At 43.4% G+C, this 21,146-nt stretch overlaps 3 protein-coding genes across 5 annotated transcripts; all 3 read left to right on the top strand.

Moving 5' to 3' along the window:
- The first annotated feature begins 1,031 nt into the window (after window positions 1-1,031).
- Window positions 1,032-7,062, top strand: ptgdsa (prostaglandin D2 synthase a). 2 transcript variants are annotated; one of them, XM_056588273.1, is made up of 8 exons: window positions 1,032-1,245; window positions 2,482-2,621; window positions 3,011-3,087; window positions 3,476-3,586; window positions 4,825-4,926; window positions 5,453-5,496; window positions 5,817-5,978; window positions 6,288-7,062. In XM_056588273.1, exons 1-7 carry the CDS (start codon window positions 1,159-1,161, stop codon window positions 5,928-5,930), a joined length of 675 nt encoding a protein of 224 aa, XP_056444248.1. In that variant the 5' UTR covers window positions 1,032-1,158; the 3' UTR covers window positions 5,931-5,978; window positions 6,288-7,062. The 2 variants fall into 2 exon arrangements, with proteins under 2 accessions (XP_056444248.1, XP_056444249.1); XM_056588274.1 differs by lacking the exon at window positions 5,817-5,978 and having other exon boundaries at window positions 1,034-1,245.
- Window positions 7,063-7,871: 809 nt separating this feature from the next.
- LOC130380878 (protein AMBP-like) lies at window positions 7,872-10,726 on the top strand. 2 transcript variants are annotated; one of them, XM_056588275.1, is made up of 7 exons: window positions 7,872-8,043; window positions 8,490-8,635; window positions 8,804-8,880; window positions 9,125-9,244; window positions 10,009-10,110; window positions 10,337-10,372; window positions 10,542-10,726. In XM_056588275.1, the coding sequence occupies exons 1-7, from the start codon at window positions 7,921-7,923 to the stop codon at window positions 10,571-10,573; spliced, it is 636 nt and encodes a 211-aa protein (XP_056444250.1). In that variant the 5' UTR covers window positions 7,872-7,920; the 3' UTR covers window positions 10,574-10,726. The 2 variants fall into 2 exon arrangements, with proteins under 2 accessions (XP_056444250.1, XP_056444251.1); XM_056588276.1 differs by having other exon boundaries at window positions 10,598-10,725.
- Window positions 10,727-11,313: 587 nt separating this feature from the next.
- Window positions 11,314-20,634, top strand: LOC130380876 (protein AMBP-like). The gene is made up of 10 exons (XM_056588272.1): window positions 11,314-11,527; window positions 12,340-12,482; window positions 12,835-12,911; window positions 13,097-13,213; window positions 15,984-16,085; window positions 16,638-16,690; window positions 18,550-18,637; window positions 19,462-19,629; window positions 20,231-20,404; window positions 20,525-20,634. The coding sequence occupies exons 1-10, from the start codon at window positions 11,417-11,419 to the stop codon at window positions 20,548-20,550; spliced, it is 1,059 nt and encodes a 352-aa protein (XP_056444247.1). The 5' UTR covers window positions 11,314-11,416; the 3' UTR covers window positions 20,551-20,634.
- The last annotated feature ends 512 nt before the right edge of the window (window positions 20,635-21,146 follow it).

The following is a 21,146-nucleotide window of genomic DNA, read 5'->3' as shown; positions in this document are numbered from 1 at the left end:
ATATGTTATTTTCTTGGGTCTTTTTGTCATCCGTTTTGTACTAGCATCTCAGCTGATCATGTCGTTAGAGGGATGCACTTACAACCAGCCTAAAGGGATCTACTGCCTAGAACCAGGCTAGAAGGGTCTACAGCCTGTTTCAACCAGAGGGATCTACAGCCTGTTAGAACAAGAAGGATCTACAGCCTGTTAGAACAAGAGGGATCTACAGCCTGTTAGAACAAGAAGGATCTACAGCCTGTTAGAACAAGAGGGATCTACAGCCTGTTAGAACAAGAAGGATCGACAGCCTTTAGAACCAGAGGGATCTACAGCCTCTTAGAACAAGAGGGATCAACAGCCTCTTAGAACCAGAGGGATCTACAACCTGTTAGAACCAGACTAGAGGGATCTACAGCCTTTAGAACCAGAGGGATCTACAGCCTGTTAGAACCATGCTAGAGGGATCTACAGCCTCTTAGAACAGGGATCTACAGCCTTTAGAACCAGAGGGATCTACAGCCTGTTAGAACCAGACTAGAGGGATCTACAGCCTTTAGAACCAGAGGGATCTACAGCCTGTTAGAACCAGACTAGAGGGATCTACAGCCTCAGAGTGTATGCAAGGGTACTCGGAGGGATATAAAGACTATTCGTTTGAAAGTGTAGTTCACTGTAATCTCAGTTGTTTACTGTAATCCCAAACAGTGTTTCCCTGTATGCTATGTATGGTACACTTCATCCACTCACACTAAGGCCCCTTCTCATCCCAAAATAATCAGATCCATTACCAAATGCTGCACTCCACCTCCGACCCACCCTTCTAACAGACCCTAACCGAGATCTCAATCAAATAAGACGTTAAAAACACGTTAACTACTGATTGCTGTGCGCAGTGAGACAGGCCTTGAACAGGGATGTCTGGATAAACAGCTCAGCCACCAGGTCCCCTACAGTTGACTACTGTGTCCCACGCGATGCTCGCAGACGATTGGCCGAAGGGCAGGTGGGCGGGTCCCGGGGCTGAGCACTGGCAATGCCCTCAGCGGGTGTACCTGTCCGACCCTCTTTCACTGAACAGTTGATTCTGTCCTAGGAGGGGGGGGAACAGTTATCCTTTCTGGTTTGGCTTCAGCTCTTCATTATCGTCGTCTTCATCGTGGTTGTCTCTAAGCAGCCATGAACATCTCTGTGTTTGTGTTGATGGTGTGTCTGAGCGGGGTCCACGCAGACGTACAGCCTCAGAGAGACTTCAACCTGCAGAGGGTGAGAAACACACAGACACACACACACACACACACACTGTGTAAATATATATTAATATTGAGGATAGAGGTTGCCAGTTGACACCTGTCAGAGATAAATTATAGCCAAGTTTAAGTTTTTTAGTGTGATGACTGTGCTATAAAACGATATCTCTGTGATCTGTGAAGAATGACAGATCAAAGCTCTGCTTCATGGGGTTTTTCGGTCACATGTTTTTCTTTCGCTCGCTGTTTGCTGTGCAATGAGCAACTCTCTGTAGGAACTCTGTGCTCTGATGTTAGTGTGTGTGTGTGTGTGTGTGTGTGTGTGTGTGTGTGTGTGTGTGTGTGTGTGTGTGTGTGTGTGTGTGTGTGTGTGTGTGTGTGTGTGTGTGTGTGTGTGTGTGTGTCTGTAAGAGGCAGACAGTAGGTAAATACATGCACATACACGTGTTTGTTTATGAAAGTTTGCCAGACATAGAATATACAGTTTGTGGGGAAAATGCTCATATAACGTACATCAATGTTTCCTTATGATTCAAATTTTGTTATTTCAACACTTACTATTAGTGAGACAAGTGTCACATTCATGCAGAATTTAGATGTAATCTTTTTTTATTTTATGTTGACATTTATTTTAAACAAATTGTCCAAAACAGTAAACAAACACACAGAGAAAACATACAACGCAATGTGGCAGAGACAGAGATTTTTGTATGAGTAGTCTAATGAACCCACCCAAGGTAACACAAACATCAATGTAATGAGTGTGTTCGTGTTGACACTGTTCTGAGAATTCAGAACACTGTATCGATTTAGCCTGAGTTGACTTCCTGAATGTGCCCCTAACGTTTTACTACATGGTTACATTAAAGTTAACCACAGTTAACTACTCGTATTCTGTTCACTGTCCTTGTGTTTTATGTATAGGAAGCACCAATAGTGTGTGTGTGTGTGTGTGTGTGTGTGTGTGTGTGTGTGTGTGTGTGTGTGTGTGTGTGTGTGTGTGTGTGTGTGTGTGTGTGTGTGTGTGTGTGTGTGTGTGTGTGTGTGTGTCTGTGTCTGTGTGTGTATGTGTGTGTGTGGGTGTATGGGAGTGTGTGTGTGTGTGTGCGTGTGTGTGCATGCGTGCTTATGTGTGTTTGTGTGTGTGTGCGTCTGTGTGCATGGGTGCTTATGTGTGTGTGTGTGTGTGTGTGTGTGTGTGTGTATGTGTGTATGCGTGCGTATGTGTGTGTGTGTGTGTGTGTTTGTGTAGTTTGCAGGCCGGTGGTACCGCGTGGGCCTGGCCTACGACTCCCCGAGCTTCCTGCCCCACAAGGAGAAGCTGCGGGTCACGGCGGGGGTGATCGCTCCTCAGCCCAACGGCAGCGTCAACCTCACCATGTGGGCCATGAGGTCAGCGCCCGGGGCCGCTGCCTGGGGTTGCACCGGGCTGCACAACGCTGCACAACACAGTTGTACATGTATATATTTATGGGGGAGAAAGTGGGGACACACGCACAAACACACACACTTGTGTGTGTGTGTGTGTTTGTGTGTGTGTGTGTGTGTGTGTGTGTGTGTGTGTGTGTGTGTGTGTGTGTGTGTGTGTGTGTGTGTGTGTGTGTGTGTGTGACTGTGTGACTGTGAGTGTTTGTGTATGTGTGTGTGTGTGTGTGTTTGTGAGAGTGAAATGTGTCTTGTTATGTCTGTAATAACTAAATGGGATGGAGACAAGACCATAATAATCCACCATAGTAATGGAGGTCTACAGCATGGATGACGCTGCGCGCTGTGTTCTGTAGGCCGTCCGGATGCGTCAGCGCCCTCTACCAGTATGAGAGGACCAACACCCCGGGCCACTACAACTACTTCAGCACGCGTACGGCTGGCCACACATAGGCCCTCATTACTACTGTAATGTTCACTAATAACTAGAAAAATAATCCTACCATCGTCATCCTCCTGTGCCGTCATAATGTAATGATAGAAAACAGTCAGCAAATGAAGTAGTGTGTGTTTGGAATTAGACGACTACACTAGAAATATCGTTTTAATTCTAGATGCTCCTCTTTACGACTCCTTACTCTTGATGCTCTTCTATATCTCTCCTAACTCTAGATCTTACCTCTATACTCTAGATGCTCCTCTTTATGAGTCCTAACATGCTTCCTCTATGAGACTCCTAACATGTTGCCTCTATGTGACTCCTAACATTTTGCCTCTACATGACTCCTAACTTGTCCTAACACCCTGAATCTGCCTCTTAGGACACAACAGGACGAAGGACATCACCGTTGTGGAGACCAACTACACCGAATACGCGTTGGTGCTGAAGAACAAGAGGTTTGACCGAGAGTACACACAGGTTGCTCTCTATGGTGAGACACAAACACACACAAACACATGCAACCACACACAGACACACATGGAATTTAACCAATCCAAGTAAGCAGGAAGCACCATTTACTTTGTTCTGTACTTTATATGGCTATTGCCCTTTGGTTGTTTGATGTAGTTGTTTGATGAGCGGCCATAGCCTTTAACATAAGCTCACTGCTCCTGCTGATCTGGTTTTGTCATTGTAATAATAATAAGCTTGCATATTGCTGGATATGTGTCTGATAAGTGTTACGTGGCCTGTGTAATTATGGCAGTTTATCTGTCTGTGTTTGGACCGACACTGTAGTCCATTTGAGAATCATTTGGTATCGTGTTGTTTCCTCTGGGAAAAAATACACCTGACACCAATGAACAAACACACACACATACACACACACACACACACACACACACACACACACACACACACACACACACACACACACACACACACACACACACACACACACACACATACACAAATACAAACACGTGTGCGTGCACACACACACACACACGTACACACACTCTCCCTCAAATGTTTTTTAATCGTTATATAGCTCATAATATAGAATAACCCTACTTGCTACTCTGCAAATCAAATAACACCACAGTAAATTAAAAATGTGTTTTGTAATATTTGCTAAATATAACACATTTATAGATAATGCTAAAGTTATAGGGTAGGCAATTTAATTTCTCTTTAATTACAGTCTCTTAACTTCAAGGCAGCAATCAATTAGTCCAATGCTCTGCCTAAAATAAAGAGACACATCCGTTATCTAGGGCTGAGCATGCCTTTAATAGACCCGTCCAGATGGATGTCTGTCTGTCCGCCTAGCTGCGCCCACCAGGGCTGTGTCCTCACCCATGAGGCCAGGCAGACCTCCTGCTGAGGCTGGCCAGCTTGTCATGGGCTCTGGGGGAGGGGCTTTAGAGGGAGGCCTGAATGGAGGGGAGGGACTTCTTTAGTCAGAAGCTCTCAAGGTCCGGCTTACTTTGGCTGGTTCCTCAAAGGCTTTAAGGCATTGGTTCTTAAAATGCGGCCCGCGGGCCAATGGCGGCCCGCAGAAACATTCCTGGTGGTCCGCAATGACATACAGATGCAAGTTTAATAAAAAAAAATATATATATTCTTTGGTGGCCCTCAGTCAAAATTTGGGTTCCTAAATTGGCCCTCGGCTGTCAAAACTATGAAAACCCCTGCTTTAAGGAGTGTTTCTGTTTCTCTTCCCAGGTCGTACTCAGAAGCTCAGACATGAAATCATCCAGAAGTTCAGGACCTTCTCCACAGCTCGAGGCTTCCCAAGAGATTCTATCATCACACCCCATGTGTCAGGTGAGCACACACACACACACACACACACACACACACACACACACACACACACACACACACACACACACACACACACACACACACACACACACACACACACACACACACACACACACAGGCACAGACCCAGGCACAGACACATGCACACATACACGCACACAAAAGCATGCATGCACACACACAGATACACGCACACACCCACAAACACGCACACACACAGGCACAGACACAGACACAGACACATACACACATACACGCACACACACGCATGCATGCACACACACACACACACACACACACACACACATACACACACACAGCCACACACATGCACACACACACACACAAACATATATACACACACACACACACACACACACACACACACACACACACACACACACACACACACACACACACACACACACACACACACACACACACACACACACACACACACACACACACACAGCCACATATCCATCATATAGCTTTTGTCCAAGGAACAGTTTTTTTGTTCCCTCAGAGAACTGCCCCCCATCAGCTCCGGGGAACGGACACGGACGACAGGTGTGTTGATTGAATCATTCTAGTTTCATTTAAAGGGGGTCTGACAACACTATAGGTTGAAGAAAAAGTGTCTCTATCATAGTAGTAGTAGTATTCTAGTAGTATTCTAGTCCTAGTGGTAGAATTAGTAGTGGTAGTAGTAGTAGAAGTATTAGTAGTCGTCTTAATAGTACTAATAGTAGTAGTAGTAGTGGTGGTAGCAGTAGTAGTAGTAGTCGTAGTGGTACTAGCAGTGGTTGTAGTAGTGGTACTGTTAGTGGTAATATTAGTCAGATGTTGTAACGTGCTTTGCTGAGGCTTCTGTAATCAACACATAACAGGTGACCGCACGAGGCTCCCCTGAAGACACTTTGTCGGGTCGTAATCAGCGTCACGTCAAAACCCCACTATATGGGCTGCACAGGAAGGCCACCAAACACTCCTTTGTACATTGAATACAATCAATGTACAAAGGATGTCATCGTTTATGTGTGAAAGAAGTGGTGAGTGAATGCAGGCGATGACTTGGAGAATAGAAGCTCATCGTTGTTTAAGATGGCACGGAGCTCTACTCAGACCCAGGTTAACCATGTAATCAACCATTGCGAAAGTGAAGTGTAAAAACAACCTTAATTGCACTCATGTTCTTATATATCTGCAGATGTTGCATGTCAATGTTGGGATTTTGGTAGTTTATTTTAGATTCACGATTCATCCCAACATATCATCATATTTACCATTCATATTGACTTAATCTTAAAATCTTGAAGAAAAAATTGTATCTTTAAATTTCATTTTTTGTTTCCTTTCAGCATTAGCATGGATCCCGGCCTGCCAGAACTGCTTCCAGCCCTTATTTTCCTAGAATGATCCACACATAATATATGAGTCTATATATAGAGAATTATTGGTTATATCAAAGTACTGCAACTGAAGGTCATTGAGAATCACCTGTCTTCTGTAACATGTGGTGTTGTTGGTCATGTTCAGACATTTTACATATAAACATGCTAGTTTTACTTCATTACTTAAAAATCTTTGCTGTTGCCTATTTTGATACATTGTAATATGTCTTCAAATGTTTAGGTTGCTTGCATAATAACACAAATATAAAGGATTTATGTGCATGAAACGGTAATTATTTTTTGCTTAACAAAAAAACTGTTTTTGATTTCACATTTCACACCACATCATTTATCATCAGGCAGCCCCCCATAAGCTATTCATTAAACATGTGTATTTGTTAATAAACGTAATCATTGAATTGAGGTACAACCAAGTTTTTATACTAAATCCCTAGTTAGTTCTACCTTAAAATTTTTGACAACTCTCAAATACATTCTTGAGTTTGATTGAATGATTTTTGATCTTGCCTATGAACATTTTTTGGCATAAGAAAGAAAATATTATATTTTTGCATAACACATACATTTAGATATGTCATGGTTAAAATATTTTATTATTGTCATGTGAATGACTTGTCTGGGGGTGCTACCGTTATACAGTGACATTCAGAGAACTCGAAGTATGGAGGTATTTTACATTAAAAATAAGTATCACATCCTGGTTTCCATCCTGACTTGTAATTGAAATCATGGATATAGTGTACATCACCTCTCTAGATCTTCCCTGAGAGTTTCAGCTTGTCTGCGGTCTACCTGTGTACTGCTTAACACACACATAAACCTTTATTAATTGCATCTTCTGGTATTTAGAGGAAATTACTATCAAAGAGTAGCCTGTTGGTCGGTTTCTACTGTTTATATCTATATCTCTACACCCTCACTAAAGGCTGGCAAACACTATACTCCTTGACATATAGGTTCCTCCTTGACTTTGTTGAGAGATATCCACAATAACATCTTCTTGACCTTGAGATCTAAGTTGATCGAGACTCAGTGGCATCAGGCTACAGTTGTGTGTATCATGTGGAATGCGGTCCAATGTGGAATTTGTGAAAGAGCGAAGAATGATTTAATGGCGTCTGAAAAAAACATATTATCTTTTTGAGAGAAGCCTGGGTTTAGTGTTACACAACTTCAACCCAATGAAAAGAACAAAATATAATTCTTGTTACTCTGCTGAAACAACATATTGATGTGTTTTTGTTTGTTTTAGGTCCAAAGTTCCGAAGTCCGATGCCTTATAGTATTATAAAAGACTCATTCATAAAGGATAAATAACTAATTGCATTATGTAGGCCTACACACACACACACAATCACAACAGAATGTCAGATTTATTTATGTATTCCATCGATTACAATTTGGACCAAAGGGCTACAAACCACACTTTTAAACAATATAATCATCATCATCCTCATCCTCAGGTCCACCCAGCAAGCTGACATCCGGTCACAACAGCAGGTCAGTGGGCGGTCCCAGCCAGATGTCTATGGTCCCAGCATTCCAGCGTTAGTCAGTAGAGCGAACAGGAGGTCTCAAAATGCAAACCCGAGCGTCTCTTGTTGTTTTGCTGCTTCTAGCATGTTTATTTGGTGTCCACCATGGTTCCCCGTTGCCCCAAGAGGTCCTCCCTAGACCACAGGAGAACTTTGAACTGGAAAAAGTGAGTAGGCTAATGCATTGAATTGTAAAGATAAATAAATTAATTCTGTATTTTCTATTTCTCTTTCGATTCCTTACAGTTAAAGCTGTGCCTGTTTCATTCCATAAGTCATAAGTGTATATTTGATGTTTCACTGTTTCCTCTTATTTTATTTTGAGAAACATTATTCATGTTGTTGCATCCATGCTCGTTTTATTTCTTCCGGCATGCACAATTCAAACGCGCTTACGTTTAATTTCATTATTGTTAGCCTTCGGTTCCTCCCTGTGGCCATTTGAGATAGTTCTTGTTTTTCATCAAACACGAACGAATCCTCAGGGACAGAACTAACGAGCACCAGGTGGCACCACCTACCAGCGGTCATTACTTACACACGCACCGTCCTCCCATAGCAGCAAACCTTTTATAAATACATCTGAATTGGGATTACTTTGTGTTCCCTGCAGCTCCTGGGTTTCTGGTATGAGGTGGCGGTGGTCGCTACCTGTCCTTACTACATGCAGGCACAAAAAGACAACCCTGCCATTGTGAAATTTGAACTATACAATTCCACTGAGGACAATGTGGTCCAAATGAGAGGAACTGTTCCAAGGTATGAGGCCTACATTACAGTCACACAGAGTTGGAAAGACCCACTCAATTCAGTGTGTTAGACATAAGAAGTGTGTGTGTGTGTGTGTGTGTGTGTGTGTGTGTGTGTGTGTGTGTGTGTGTGTGTGTGTGTGTGTGTGTGTGTGTGTGTGTGTGTGTGTGTCCATAGCCCGGGTACTTGTAAGCAGATATCCGTCGATTTCCATCTGACGAACCAATCGGGGCATTTCTACCACCATTTTGATGGTATGCCTCCCTCTCTCTTGCATTAATTATAATTAAAGACATCATAATCATATTACTTCAACCCCCATCATTCATGTATGTGATGTGTCCATGTATGTCCACTGTAGGCCACTGAGATATATGTGTGTGTGTGTGTGTGTGTGTGTGTGTGTGTGTGTGTGTGTGTGTGTGTGTGTGTGTGTGTGTGTGTGTGTGTGTGTGTGTGTGTGTGTGTGTGTGTGTGTGTGTGTGTGTGTGTCCATAGAGTTCAATGCAGATGTTGAGACCTACGTGGTTCAGACCAACTACAATGAGTACGTCATATGGGTCATACTGAGCACAGAGCAGCCCTCTGGGATCAAGACCACACTAGTCAAGCTGTACAGTATGTCTTTCATCCTCACCTATCACCCCCTTGCATATCGTTTTGGTATCATGAATCCCATGCGATTCTCATGGAATGTGTCGTGGCAACTTCTCTATCAGAGTTTGCGTCGAAGACAGAGGAGATATTTACTAGATGCAAAAAGCACACAATACTGTAGACAATTAGTTGTTATATATATTTGTAAAAAGGTACGAACAAAGATACATCACAACATGCATCAATAAACAATAAAACGGGCATACATTACAATAATCTGAGGCCTCAGATGGGAGTTCTCCGTGCGTGGTACTTCATATAGTAAAGGCACGCTTGGAAAAAGTCCACTGAGTAGCTAAAATCAGGAGCTTTTATGCACTTAGATCGGATCCTTGAGGGCAGTTGGCCCCAATAAACCAAAAACCTTTGTTAACCAGATGTTAATCTATTGATTGAAGTTTCTTCAGAGGTTAAGAATGTGGGTGAGGCTGTTCCTTATCACCCTTTGCTTCTCTACGCTCCCAAGGGGGTCAAGTAAAACAGGCCCAAACCAAACTACATACAATACGGAAACGGAATATGAAACCAGATTACATCACATCAAACACTAAGAATTACATATTTAGAAGACCTTGCAGAATAGCAAGATGCCAAGAACGGAATGTGAAACCAGATTACATCACATGAAACACTAAGAATTACATTTTATAAGACCCTGAACATAACATGTAGATTTTCCATCACAAATGACATCATGTGGTAGTGAAATGCAATTCTGCTCTCAGGTCGAGCGATGAATGTGAGAGAGGGCGTGCTGACCAAATATAAGGCACTCGTCCGTACCCAGGGAATGAGCGAGGACGTCATTATCTTCAAAGACAACAAAGGTGAGAGAGAGAGAGAGAGAGAGAGAGAGAGAGAGAGAGAGAGAGAGAGAGAGAGAGAGAGAGAGAGAGAGAGAGAGAGAGAGAGAGAGAGAGAGAGAGAGAGAGAGAGAGAGAGAGAGAGAGAGAGAGAGAGAGAGAGAGAGAGAGAGAGAGAGAGAGAGAGAGAGAGAGAGAGAGAGAGACCTAAATGTTCATGCCTTATGTGACCTGTTTCTTGTGTTTTCAGGAGAGTGTGATCAGATCAATGCTCCCAGACCTGTCGGTACCTGACCTAACCCCACACAGCCGTATTGAGTTTAACAGCACAAACTCCCTGAGAGAAATATGGGCCATTGCCTTTGCTCTGTGATACACATTATATTTCCAAATAATGAAGCTGGACTGCATTATTTCTGCTTATATAATGTATTGACACATATTTGTTGTTACAGATGCAGTGTGTCTAATGCCAAATGGAGGATAAAATAAGTGCCTGTTACTGTTACAGATGCAGTGTGTCTAATGCCAAATGGAGGATAAAATAAGTGCCATTGTTTATCTTTCTTGTCAGGTTTATAAAATGTGTGGATTTGGCTCATTGAACAATAAAAAGTTTGTTCTATTCTGAATAACACACTCTGCTGGTTGTTTTCTGATGGGGTTCTGCATGAGGCCTACACTCTGCATGAGGCCTACACTAAAATCCTAAATAGTAAAACATGCTCAATTGTGAACGTAATTTCTTGCTCCTCTCCTCCTCCTCCCTCTAAATCCCAATCCTAAATAAACGTCAAATGTGTAGGACACATGACTCAGTATTCTGCGAGGGTCATGAGATATTGATCCAGTGCGAGGGCAGCCTCACTAGACCAATATTGAACTGATCGCCCACTCAGAGGACAGACAGGGAGTTCGACCTTCTCCAACATCCATCCTCTGATAGAGGGTGAACTCAGCTGATCCTAGCAGAGGGAGGATGAACTTTGCCCTCTAGATGTTTGCTGACGGCTTCCAACACACACATACACTGCAGGCCACTAGCCCCAAACTAGTTTGTGTTTGTGTGTGTCTGTGTGCAAGCGAGTGGGTGAGAGCGAAAGAGGGTGTGTGTGTGTGTGTGTGTGTATATGCGTGTGTGTATTTTAGGGGGGTGCGAGGGTGAGTGTCTGTGCGCATGCGCAACGTGTGCATGTACGTGTGCACCTGTGTGTTTTCGTGTGTGTACAAACACCCACACAGGCATGTGCGTGTGTGTGTGTGTTTTGGGGAGGTGAATCCTTTAATCCCCCAGGACCGCAGTGTCTCCGGCATTTGCAGGATTTACAGCATGTTGGTAGCTCAGGTTCTCGGATCGCTTCTGGTGCTGGGATGGGTGGCCTCCCTCCAGGGGCTCCAGGCGCCCCTCTACACCACGCAGGAAAACTTCAACCTCGACAGCGTGAGTCCCAAAGCCCGTCCGTGCCACAAAGCGCAAACTCTAAAAATATATTCTAACGTTGTCTTTCTGCTGCCGTGCGTTGCTCTTTCTTCCTGTGTTTGGGTTGGATGCATTTGTTTATATTCAGCATTTACTGTTGGTTGTTTTTCTCATTTTGTTTTTCTGCACTTCGGTCATTTATTTGCACTTCGGTAATAGATAGATCCTATTTTGGTGAAACGTTTTTTTTCACTGTCACTTGTCTTTGCTGCTGGGCACTATTGAATACAACGGACCTTAAATAATATCACACTTAAGTTAATGATGGTGCGTCTACCTAGAATTACAATATTGATATTTTAACGTATCATTTTATCGTCCTACTTTACATCTTTATGTTTACACCGTATATGTAGTGTTTTCCTATAATGAATATCTTAGTATTTTCATAAAAATAAACATCCAGACATTCTCTTGTAGAACATTGAACCCACTGTGGGGAAAATTATTATTTTGGAGTAATGTCAAGAAAGTGTGCTTTTAGCACATTTCAACACATGACCTTTGAGTCGAGTGATGTGATGGGTCAGCATTGGCTTGAGTTGTTTTTTAAACTTCATTATAATAGAAAAAACAATCGAACTCTGCTTCTCACATTAATACATGTTATTATTCGGTATTCCGAATTACATATTGTTTTATTATTAATTATTTGTTTAACAGTTTCATAGTTAAATGGTTTCATGGTTCATAGTTTAACAGTTTCATATTAATATTTGTTATATTTATTACTATTTGAATATATCTACTTCATCGTGCCACTGTTCTTCTAGTTCCTGGGGAAGTGGCATGATCTTGCCAAGGCAACCGACTGCCCTCACGAGAGGCACAGCACAGCGGACCCTGCCATTGGTACCTTGGAGATGAAGGCGGGGCTTGAGGCGGGCAAGATTCTGACGAAGTGGACCGTTCTCAGGTAGTCCGGAGACATATGTGCAGGCAGGCCTAAGAACACAGAAATAAAACCCCAAAACCGACACACACAGACACAGACACATGCAGACACACACAAACAAATTGACAGAAAAATGATGCACTAAGTATGCACTTACACACACACAAACACACACACACACAAAGACATACATTATCCACAAACTTGCACACTCACATGGAGAACCACACCTGTGCCTGTAACTTTACCGTGTGTGTGTGTGTGTGTGTGTGTGTGTGTGTGTGTGTGTGTGTGTGTGTGTGTGTGTGTGTGTGTGTGTGTGTGTGTGTGTGTGTGTGTGTGTGTGTGTGTGTGTGTGTGTGTGTGTGTGTAGGGGGGAAGTATGCAAAGAAATGAGTTTTTTTTCTGAGTTGACGACCACGCCAGGACGATTCTTCTACCGCAGCCAAAGTATGTTTCTCCATCAATCGATCAATCAATATATATAGTGTCTATCTTTTTGTCTGTCTGTCTGACTCTCTAAAATAATGGCCAGCTTAACTGACTTATTTTATGTAATCTATTCTCAGCCCATTCCTCGACTCACCCATTCAATCTATCCAGATTTAAACTAATCTTCTCTGTTTCTCCTACAGGATGGCAGGCTGAGATGGACGCCTACGTTGTCCACACCAACTACCAGGAGTACGCCATCGTCATCACCAGCAGGCAGAAGTCCTCCGGGAACGCCACTATCGCAATGAAGCTGTTAAGTGAGTGTGAACACTAGTGGTCCAGTGAGTGTGAACACTAGTGGTCCAGTGAGTGTGAACACTAGTAGTCCAGTGAGTGTGAAACCTAGTGGTCAGTGAGTGTGAACACTAGTGGTCAGTCAGTGTGAACACTACTAGTCCAGTGAGTGTGAACACTAGCGGTCAGTGAGTGTGAACACTAGTGGTCCAGTGAATGTGAACACTAGTGGTCCAGTGATTGTGAACACTAGTGGTCCAGTGAATGTGAACACTAGTAGTCCAATGAGTGTGAACACTAGTGGTCAGTGAGTGTGAACATTAGTGGTCAGTATGAACACTAGTGGTCAGTGTGAGTCTGAACACTAGTGTTACAGTTCTCTGGACAAGTGCACACCTTGTTTGGATCACGTGACCCAGTGATGTAATACACACAGACTACACGCATATGAGAACCAATTCTCTATATAGAAAGAAAAAACGGTTATTATTGTATTGTAACAATATATTACACCTACACACATATACAGTCCCCTCCAATAGTATTGGGACAGTGAGGCCAATTCCTTTATATTTGCTGTAGACTGGAAACATTTGGGTTTGACACCAAAAGATGAATATGAGACAAGAGATACACATTTCAGCTTTTATTTCCAGGTATTTACATCTGGATCCGATAAATAACTTGGAAGATAGCATTATTTGTAAAGGAACACCACATTTTTAGGGGAGCAAAAGTATTGGAACATGTGACTGACAGGTGTGTTTTGTTGACCAGGTGTGTCCTATTACATTGATCATTCAAACAATAAATAGCGCTTCAGATTTGGGTTTTGCCTGTGCAGACTGCAATTATTATAGTTAGAGGTGTAACCAACATGAAAACCAGATAGCTGTCTATGGGTGAAAAAGAAGCAATTGTGAAGCTGAGAGAAGATGGAAAACCCATCAGAGCCATTGCACAAATATTGGCAATAGCCAGTACAACCATTTGGAATGTCCCGAAGAAGAAAGAAACCACTGGTGTACTAAGTAACAGACGTCGAACGGGTAGACCAAGGAAAACAACAGCAGTTGACGACAGAAACATTGTGAGAGCTGTAAAGAAAGACCCTAAAACAACTGTTGTTGACATCAGCAACCACCTCCAGAGGAGAGGAGTGAAGGTATCATTATCTGCTGTTCACAGAAGACTTCATGAACAAAAGTACAGAGGCTACACCAGAAGATGCAAACCACTCATAAGCAAAAAGAATAAGAAGGAATGGAATTTGCCAAAAAGTACAGAGACAAGCCTCAAAAATTCTGGGACAACGTTTTATGGACTGATGAGACAAAGATTAACCTTTACCAAAATGATGGAAATGCTAAAGTTTGGAGAAAGAAAGGATCTGCTCATGACCCCAAACATACAAGTTCATCTGTGAAACAGGGTGGAGGCAATGTCATGGCTTGGGCTTGCATGGCTTCTTCTGGGACGGGCTCATTAGAGAGGCTCAATATAAATAGGATAGACTGATTGAGCTTGCATAATCTATTTATTTATTTATTTATTGCTACTCACTCCATTATTAACAAAAATAAGATATAATAATTGCTGCTAAAATCTGCTGCTGCTGCTTCTTCTTTTTAAAATGTATTTATTTATTTATACAATGTCTTGTAGCATTTTAGCTTGTGTTTTTCTTGCTTGTTTATGTGTCTTGTCTGTACTACCGCTGCTGGAATTTTGAATTTCCCTGAAGGAACATTCCCAAGGGATCAATAAAGTGTCTGTCTGTCCGTCCGTCCGTCCGTCCGTCCGTCCGTCCGTCCGTCCGTCCGTCCGTCCGTCCGTCCGTCCGTCCGTCCGTCCGTCCGTCCGTCCGTCTGTTAATCTTCATTGATGATGTAACACAGGATGGCAACAGCAAAATGAACTCAGAAGTCTACAGGAACATTTTGTCTGCCAATTTAAAGAAAAATGCAACCAAACTGATTGGAAGATCATTCATCTTGCAACAAGATAATGATCCAAAACACACTACAAACACAACAAAGGAGTTCATCAGGGGCAAGAAGTGGAAGGTTTTAGACTGGCCAAGTCAATCTCCAGACTTAAACCCTATAGAGCATGCATTTTACCTGAAAGCCTGGAAAAGCATCACAAAAGAAGAATGCACAAGTTTGGTGATGTCAATGGGTCACAGGCTTGATGCAGTTATTGCAAGCAAAGGATTTGCAACAAAATATTAAGTCTTATTTACTTTAATTTATTTTAAATCTATCTGTTCCAATACCTTTGCTCACATAAAAATGTGGTGTTCCTTTACAAATAATGCTATCTTAAGTTATTTATCGGATCCAAATGTAAATACGTGGAAATAAAAGCTGAGATGTGTAGCTCTTGTCTCATATTCATCTTTTGGTGTCAAACCCAAATGTTTCCAGTCTACAGCAAATATAAAAGAATTGGCCTCACTGTTCCCATACTATTGGAGGGGACTGTGTGTGTGTGTGTGTGTGTGTGTGTGTGTGTGTGTGTGTGTGTGTGTGTGTGTGTGTGTGTGTGTGTGTGTGTGTGTGTGTGTGTGTGTGTGTGTGTGTGTGTGTGTGTGTGTGTGTGTGTGTGTGTGCAGTATATAGAATGAATAAGATGCATGTTTGTTATGAATCCAGACTACTGCAAACAGTGTAAATGCATGTTAAGACATATGTCTAGGTTTTGGAGTATGGTGTACCCTTGAATCACTCAAAACAGCAGTGTGTGACTGTGAAAAAAATGCATTTTACACCTCAATGTTGTCCCCTTCAGGTCGAACCAGGGAAGTGAGAGACACAGTGATGGCTGACTTCAAGACCCTCGTGAGCAGCATGGGGATAGCTGAAGACAGCATCGTCATCAATCAGGACGAAGGTGATCCACAACACACACAGAGAGAGCAACACAGAGAAAGAATTATTTTCGATATTCATTTGGATCTGAAAATAGTGCTATTCTTCTTACAGCAGTGTTTTGTTTGCTTAAGTGCTTGGATTCTTTTTCCCATAGTTGTAATCATTGCTGATTTATGTGGGTATTTATTTTTAATGGCTTTGCTATTTCCTCCTATTGTTGCTGTTGCGTTCTGTTTCTATTCCCGCTCTTGATGACCTACTAAGCCTTGTTTCGATGGTAGGCCTATGGCCCGTTGTTCTCTGGGGCTGTTATTAGTTTGGGCTTGTTTTTTCCAAGGTATTTTTAGCTGGGTTTCATGTGTTCTCATTTATTCTCTCTCTATTGTAAGCAGGCATACACCGTTTATATTAACTTGTTTAATCTTTGAAAATATTGCAGTTTCTCATTTTCATTATAAGGCAAAATAAGTGTCTTGACTGCGACTTGATTTAAACGTGGATGGATGTGAGGCGCGGCAGTCAGCTATGATATACACATCAGTGGGAATGACCTGTGGTGTTTCTTCCCTAGGCGATTGTGTCCCGGGTGAGGTCACAGCGACAGAGGGAACTCCCAGATTTCGGGTAATTCAAGTCATCACCTCTGGTGGTTCAGATGGTTGTTCATGTCCTCGCAGGATCACTTCTCATCACATTAACCAGATTACAATGCTTCCCATCCGTTCATGCAGACTTACGCTTCATTTTTTGTTTTAATGTATATTGTCTTTATCAATATACTGAAGCTTTATACCTGAAGCGATATACTAAAATACTAAAGATGTTTGGCGTTAGGCCGGTTTCTATTTGTGGGAAATTCCAGAGAAAGGACCACAGTCCACTAAAGATGCTTTGACAACAAAGTGGACAACCTTCAGCCGATGGCCGTTGCTCTATGCTGAGATGTTTATTGTGTAGATTGTCCATTTATGATTCATACTAGCAGGCGTTTTTCGTACTTATATATAAAAAATATATATCGATTTATTTATATATTAATCAGACATGAACATATATTCGTTAGACAAAACATAAGAAAACTACAAAGCTTTCTCATCGTGACTAAAAAGTTGAAGTTCATTCGAAACAGCATACAAATTGTATGTCTTTTAGAGGCTACTGTCGTCGACACCATCATCCATAATCTACACAAAAGGTTACTGTAAATTATGATACATTTCTTCGTGGCAGGGATTCATCCAAATGGTCAATTTTCCTCCTCTGTGTAGTTCACAGTTGAACCGCCAGGTGGCGGTATAGCAACAAAACACTCACGTTCAACGCGGTGTAGAGTACCGTTGCCGGCACAGATCATAGACTGTAGTCGTTGTCATGTAAACCTAAAATAGCTCTGAAAGTCGTGAAAAAACATTGCATGCTCGGAATCGGATACCAGACGACAGACGGTGCAGCCAAATCACGACCATATCCATGTACACGCAGCAGCTTTCATTGCTCCGGGTCAGGTATCGCAGGCACCGCATCAGGGGAGGCTGACCTTGGTTCCCAGGAGAAGGGTCCCGTTGCCAGAGGACCACCTAGCTGAGAGTATTCAAAACAAGCCCACGCTTTGATTACGAGCTCTCACACACCGATGCTAACATGAGCATAAACAGACTGCACGCTGATACACCCAGACTAAATAAAGAGTTTGTTAGTGGCCCGGTGATAACGTTAGGTTTAGGTTGAGTTGAGGTATTAGTGTTAGAGATGGATCAGGTTAGGGTTAACTTAGAGGGTAAGGGTTGGGGTTAGGTAGTTTAGGTAAAAGGTTGGAGATTATGTTAAGGTATGAGGTTAGAGATGGTTAGTTTAGATATAGATAAGAGGTGGTTTACCTTAGGTTTGAGGTTAGAGATGGTATATACTAAAGATGTTTGGCATTAGGCTGGTTTCTATTTGTGGGAAATTCCAGAGAAAGGACTAATTATTAGGTTAGAGATCGTTAAGGTTATGGACACCAGTTATGAACTATTATGCATATCAACATATCGAATTGGTCTACTTTTCTTAACCATCTATCTTATTCTATAGTATAGAATCTATACTATGCATGGTAGTATATAATATAATATACTCTCCTAAAAGGTCTATACTATATCTATCCTATACATAGAATAGAATAGACTTTAGAATAGAATAGACTTAAGTTGTCATTGTGCAGTTGATCCATAGAACGGAATTTGCGTATGCATTTAATGAAAAGCGGATAGGTGAAGAAAAATATAGAATCTATCTATACTATACTATGCTACACTATACTATAGAGGCCCACTAAGACTTAACTGTGCTGCACTACATCCTACTCTATTCTACACTACACAATACTATACTGTACTGTACGTACTACACTGCACTGTACAATAATGTTCTATACTACAAGTAGATATAAGATGTTTATACAGTGTACATAATGCACAAATATGTGTTTGTGTGTCTGACAGATAGTCCAGAGGAAGAGGAGAGAAACAGAACCAGAACCAGCCGAAGTGGAAGGCTCCGGGACGGCCGCCACTGAGTTCACAGACGCAGGTGAATAACCAGATTGAATCTCACCCCTCGCCGACCTCCGAGAAAACCCGTTCCGTCAGAAGTCCACCATGTCATAGCCTGAACCATTGAGTGCATGAAATGGTAAAGCTCTCGCGTTTGGCGATATGGTTCCACGCTGCATAATGCCCCTATCAGGTATCTCCACCCTTTGTGTAGGTCACATACCATACAGGGCGGAGCCAACGCAGGTGGAGGCTGAGGTGGTGGGGGAAATCCAGCTCAGCACACTCAACCCCCCAGAGAGTGTGTGTGTGTGAGACGGAAGGTCTTTAAATGACCGCCTCACGGTGTCCGTGCGTTTGATTGGCCCGCGTTAGCTGTCAGCTGATAGGGGCGAAACACTAGTGTCCCGCCAGATCTAGCTGCGCCCTGATGAAGATGCAGAGAAAAATAAAACAATGTGTCTAATCTACTTTTATGCATTCTCTCTCTGTGACGCGTTCTCTGTCTGTCTGTCTGTCTGTCTGTCTGTCTGTCTGTCTGTCTGTCTGTCTGTCTGTCTGTCTGTCTGTCTGTCTGTCTGTCTGTCTGTCTGTCTGTCTGTCTGTCTGTCTGTCTGTCTGTCTGTCTGTCTGTCTGTCTCTGTCTCCTTCTCTTTGTCTCTCTGTCTGTCTGTCTCTCTCTCTCTCTCTCTCTCTCTCTGTCTCTGTCTCTGTCTCTCTCTCTCTGTCTCTCTCTCTCTCTCTCTCTCTCTCTCTCTCTCTCTCTCTCTCTCTCTCTCTCTCTCTCTCTCTCTTTCTCTCTCTCTCTCTCTCTCTCTCTGTGTCTCTCTGTGTGTGTGTGTCTGTCTTCCCCCCCTCCAGCTTCCTGTATGGACGAGCCAGACTCGGGCCCTTGCTTCGGTGCCCTGCAGCACTACCACTACAACTCCTCCTCCATGAGCTGCCAGGAGTTCCAGTACGGCGGCTGCATGGGCAACCAGAACAACTTTGTGACCGAGCGAGAGTGTCTGCAGCGCTGCCGAACTGAGGGTGGGTGGACCCCTGGGACTCACGGGCTACGAGAGGCTAATCCTCACCTCGTGAGAATCGGAAACAGTCTCCGGTCTTTGTTAGCAAACGTTTTGAAAGCATATTTTATAATGTAGCCAAGGTAAAACTAAAAAGCTCCATGGGGAAAAAGGACCACCTATCTATTGGGTGCAACTAATATATTGGATTTGGTGGGTTTGATTCCCTAAGATCCACAGCCTACCCTGTAGGCCTTTTTGATACCTGCTGATCCTGAGCAGGCCAAATGGCTCATGGCTAGAGAATGAATAGTGAATATATGGTGAAATGTGAATAGTATGTAGGGTAGAGTATTTGGTAGAATATATATATATATATATATATATATATATATATATATATATAGGCTCATAGGAAGATGGCGTCTTGTGTACTTTTCTTTACCCACTCTCTCTCCACCACAATCCTCTCTACCTCAACTGGTAGAGCAAGGCATGACCACTGCCGGGGTTGAGGGTTTGAATCCTTGAGCAAGGCATTAACGCTGTAAGATACTGTACATAAAAGCGTCCCCCTCACATCCGGTAACCCCCCCCCCCCCCCCCCCTCCCTTGGTCCCCAGCCGCCTGCCGTCTGCCCATGGTGGCCCAGCCCTGCACGGGCCAGCCCGCCGTGTGGGCCTTCGACGCCACGTCGGGTCTGTGTGTGGCCTACAAGCCGGGCTTCTGCCAGGGCAACGGCAACAAGTTCTACAGCAAGGCCGAGTGCGAGGAGTACTGCGGCGTGGTCAAAGAGGGTGAGCCCACACAGCGCTACGCACGCACGCACGCCGTCACTCAGAGGGGGGGGGGGGGGCTGAGGAGACGAGGAGACACCCATGCGTTTGTTTGTTTATTGTTTGTTTTCTTCTGCACAGAGCCAGTGCTCCTGGGACCGGATTGAGCGAGAGGAGGGAGACGCGGATCAATTTGAAACATAACAAATAAATAAAAAGGTTGATCATGGTTTGTTTGTCTGTTGTCTGGTACCCGCGGGATTGTCTTACACGTCTCTGGAACGTTTGTTGTACAAAGGTTAGCTTTTCTACCTCTCTCCCCCCCCCCCCTCCATCTCTCTCCCTCCCTCTCTTTTCTTCTCCATCAATCTCCATCACGCCGCCCCTTCCTCCCCTGTAGCTCTCTATCCCTCTCCTCTCTCACTCTCACTCTCCTTCTCCCTCTCTCTACCTTGTTCTTTGTAAGCCCGGTTAAGGAACCAGGCTTCCTGCTCTCGGTTCCCAGAGTCCTCGGCCGCTGGCAGCAGAATGCTGGGAATATCCGGAGAGGAAGGGGAAGTGACATCACAGCGTTGACCTTCCGTACCAGGCGGTATCACCTGGCCCTGCCTGGAGGAGAATTACCACACACGCGCGCACACGCACACATCTGCGCACAAACACACACTCATACACACTATTCCCGTAAGCATGAGCAAACATACTTTAAGGCAAGAAAATATGCACTCTCAATGGCCGCACACACACACACACATACACACAC

Source organism: Gadus chalcogrammus, chromosome 4 (assembly GCF_026213295.1).
Source record: "Gadus chalcogrammus isolate NIFS_2021 chromosome 4, NIFS_Gcha_1.0, whole genome shotgun sequence".
In the NCBI taxonomy this organism is placed as follows: Eukaryota; Metazoa; Chordata; class Actinopteri; order Gadiformes; family Gadidae; genus Gadus; species Gadus chalcogrammus.
Note: the sequence above shows the minus strand (reverse complement) of the source record. Positions and strands in the feature narration are given on the sequence as shown.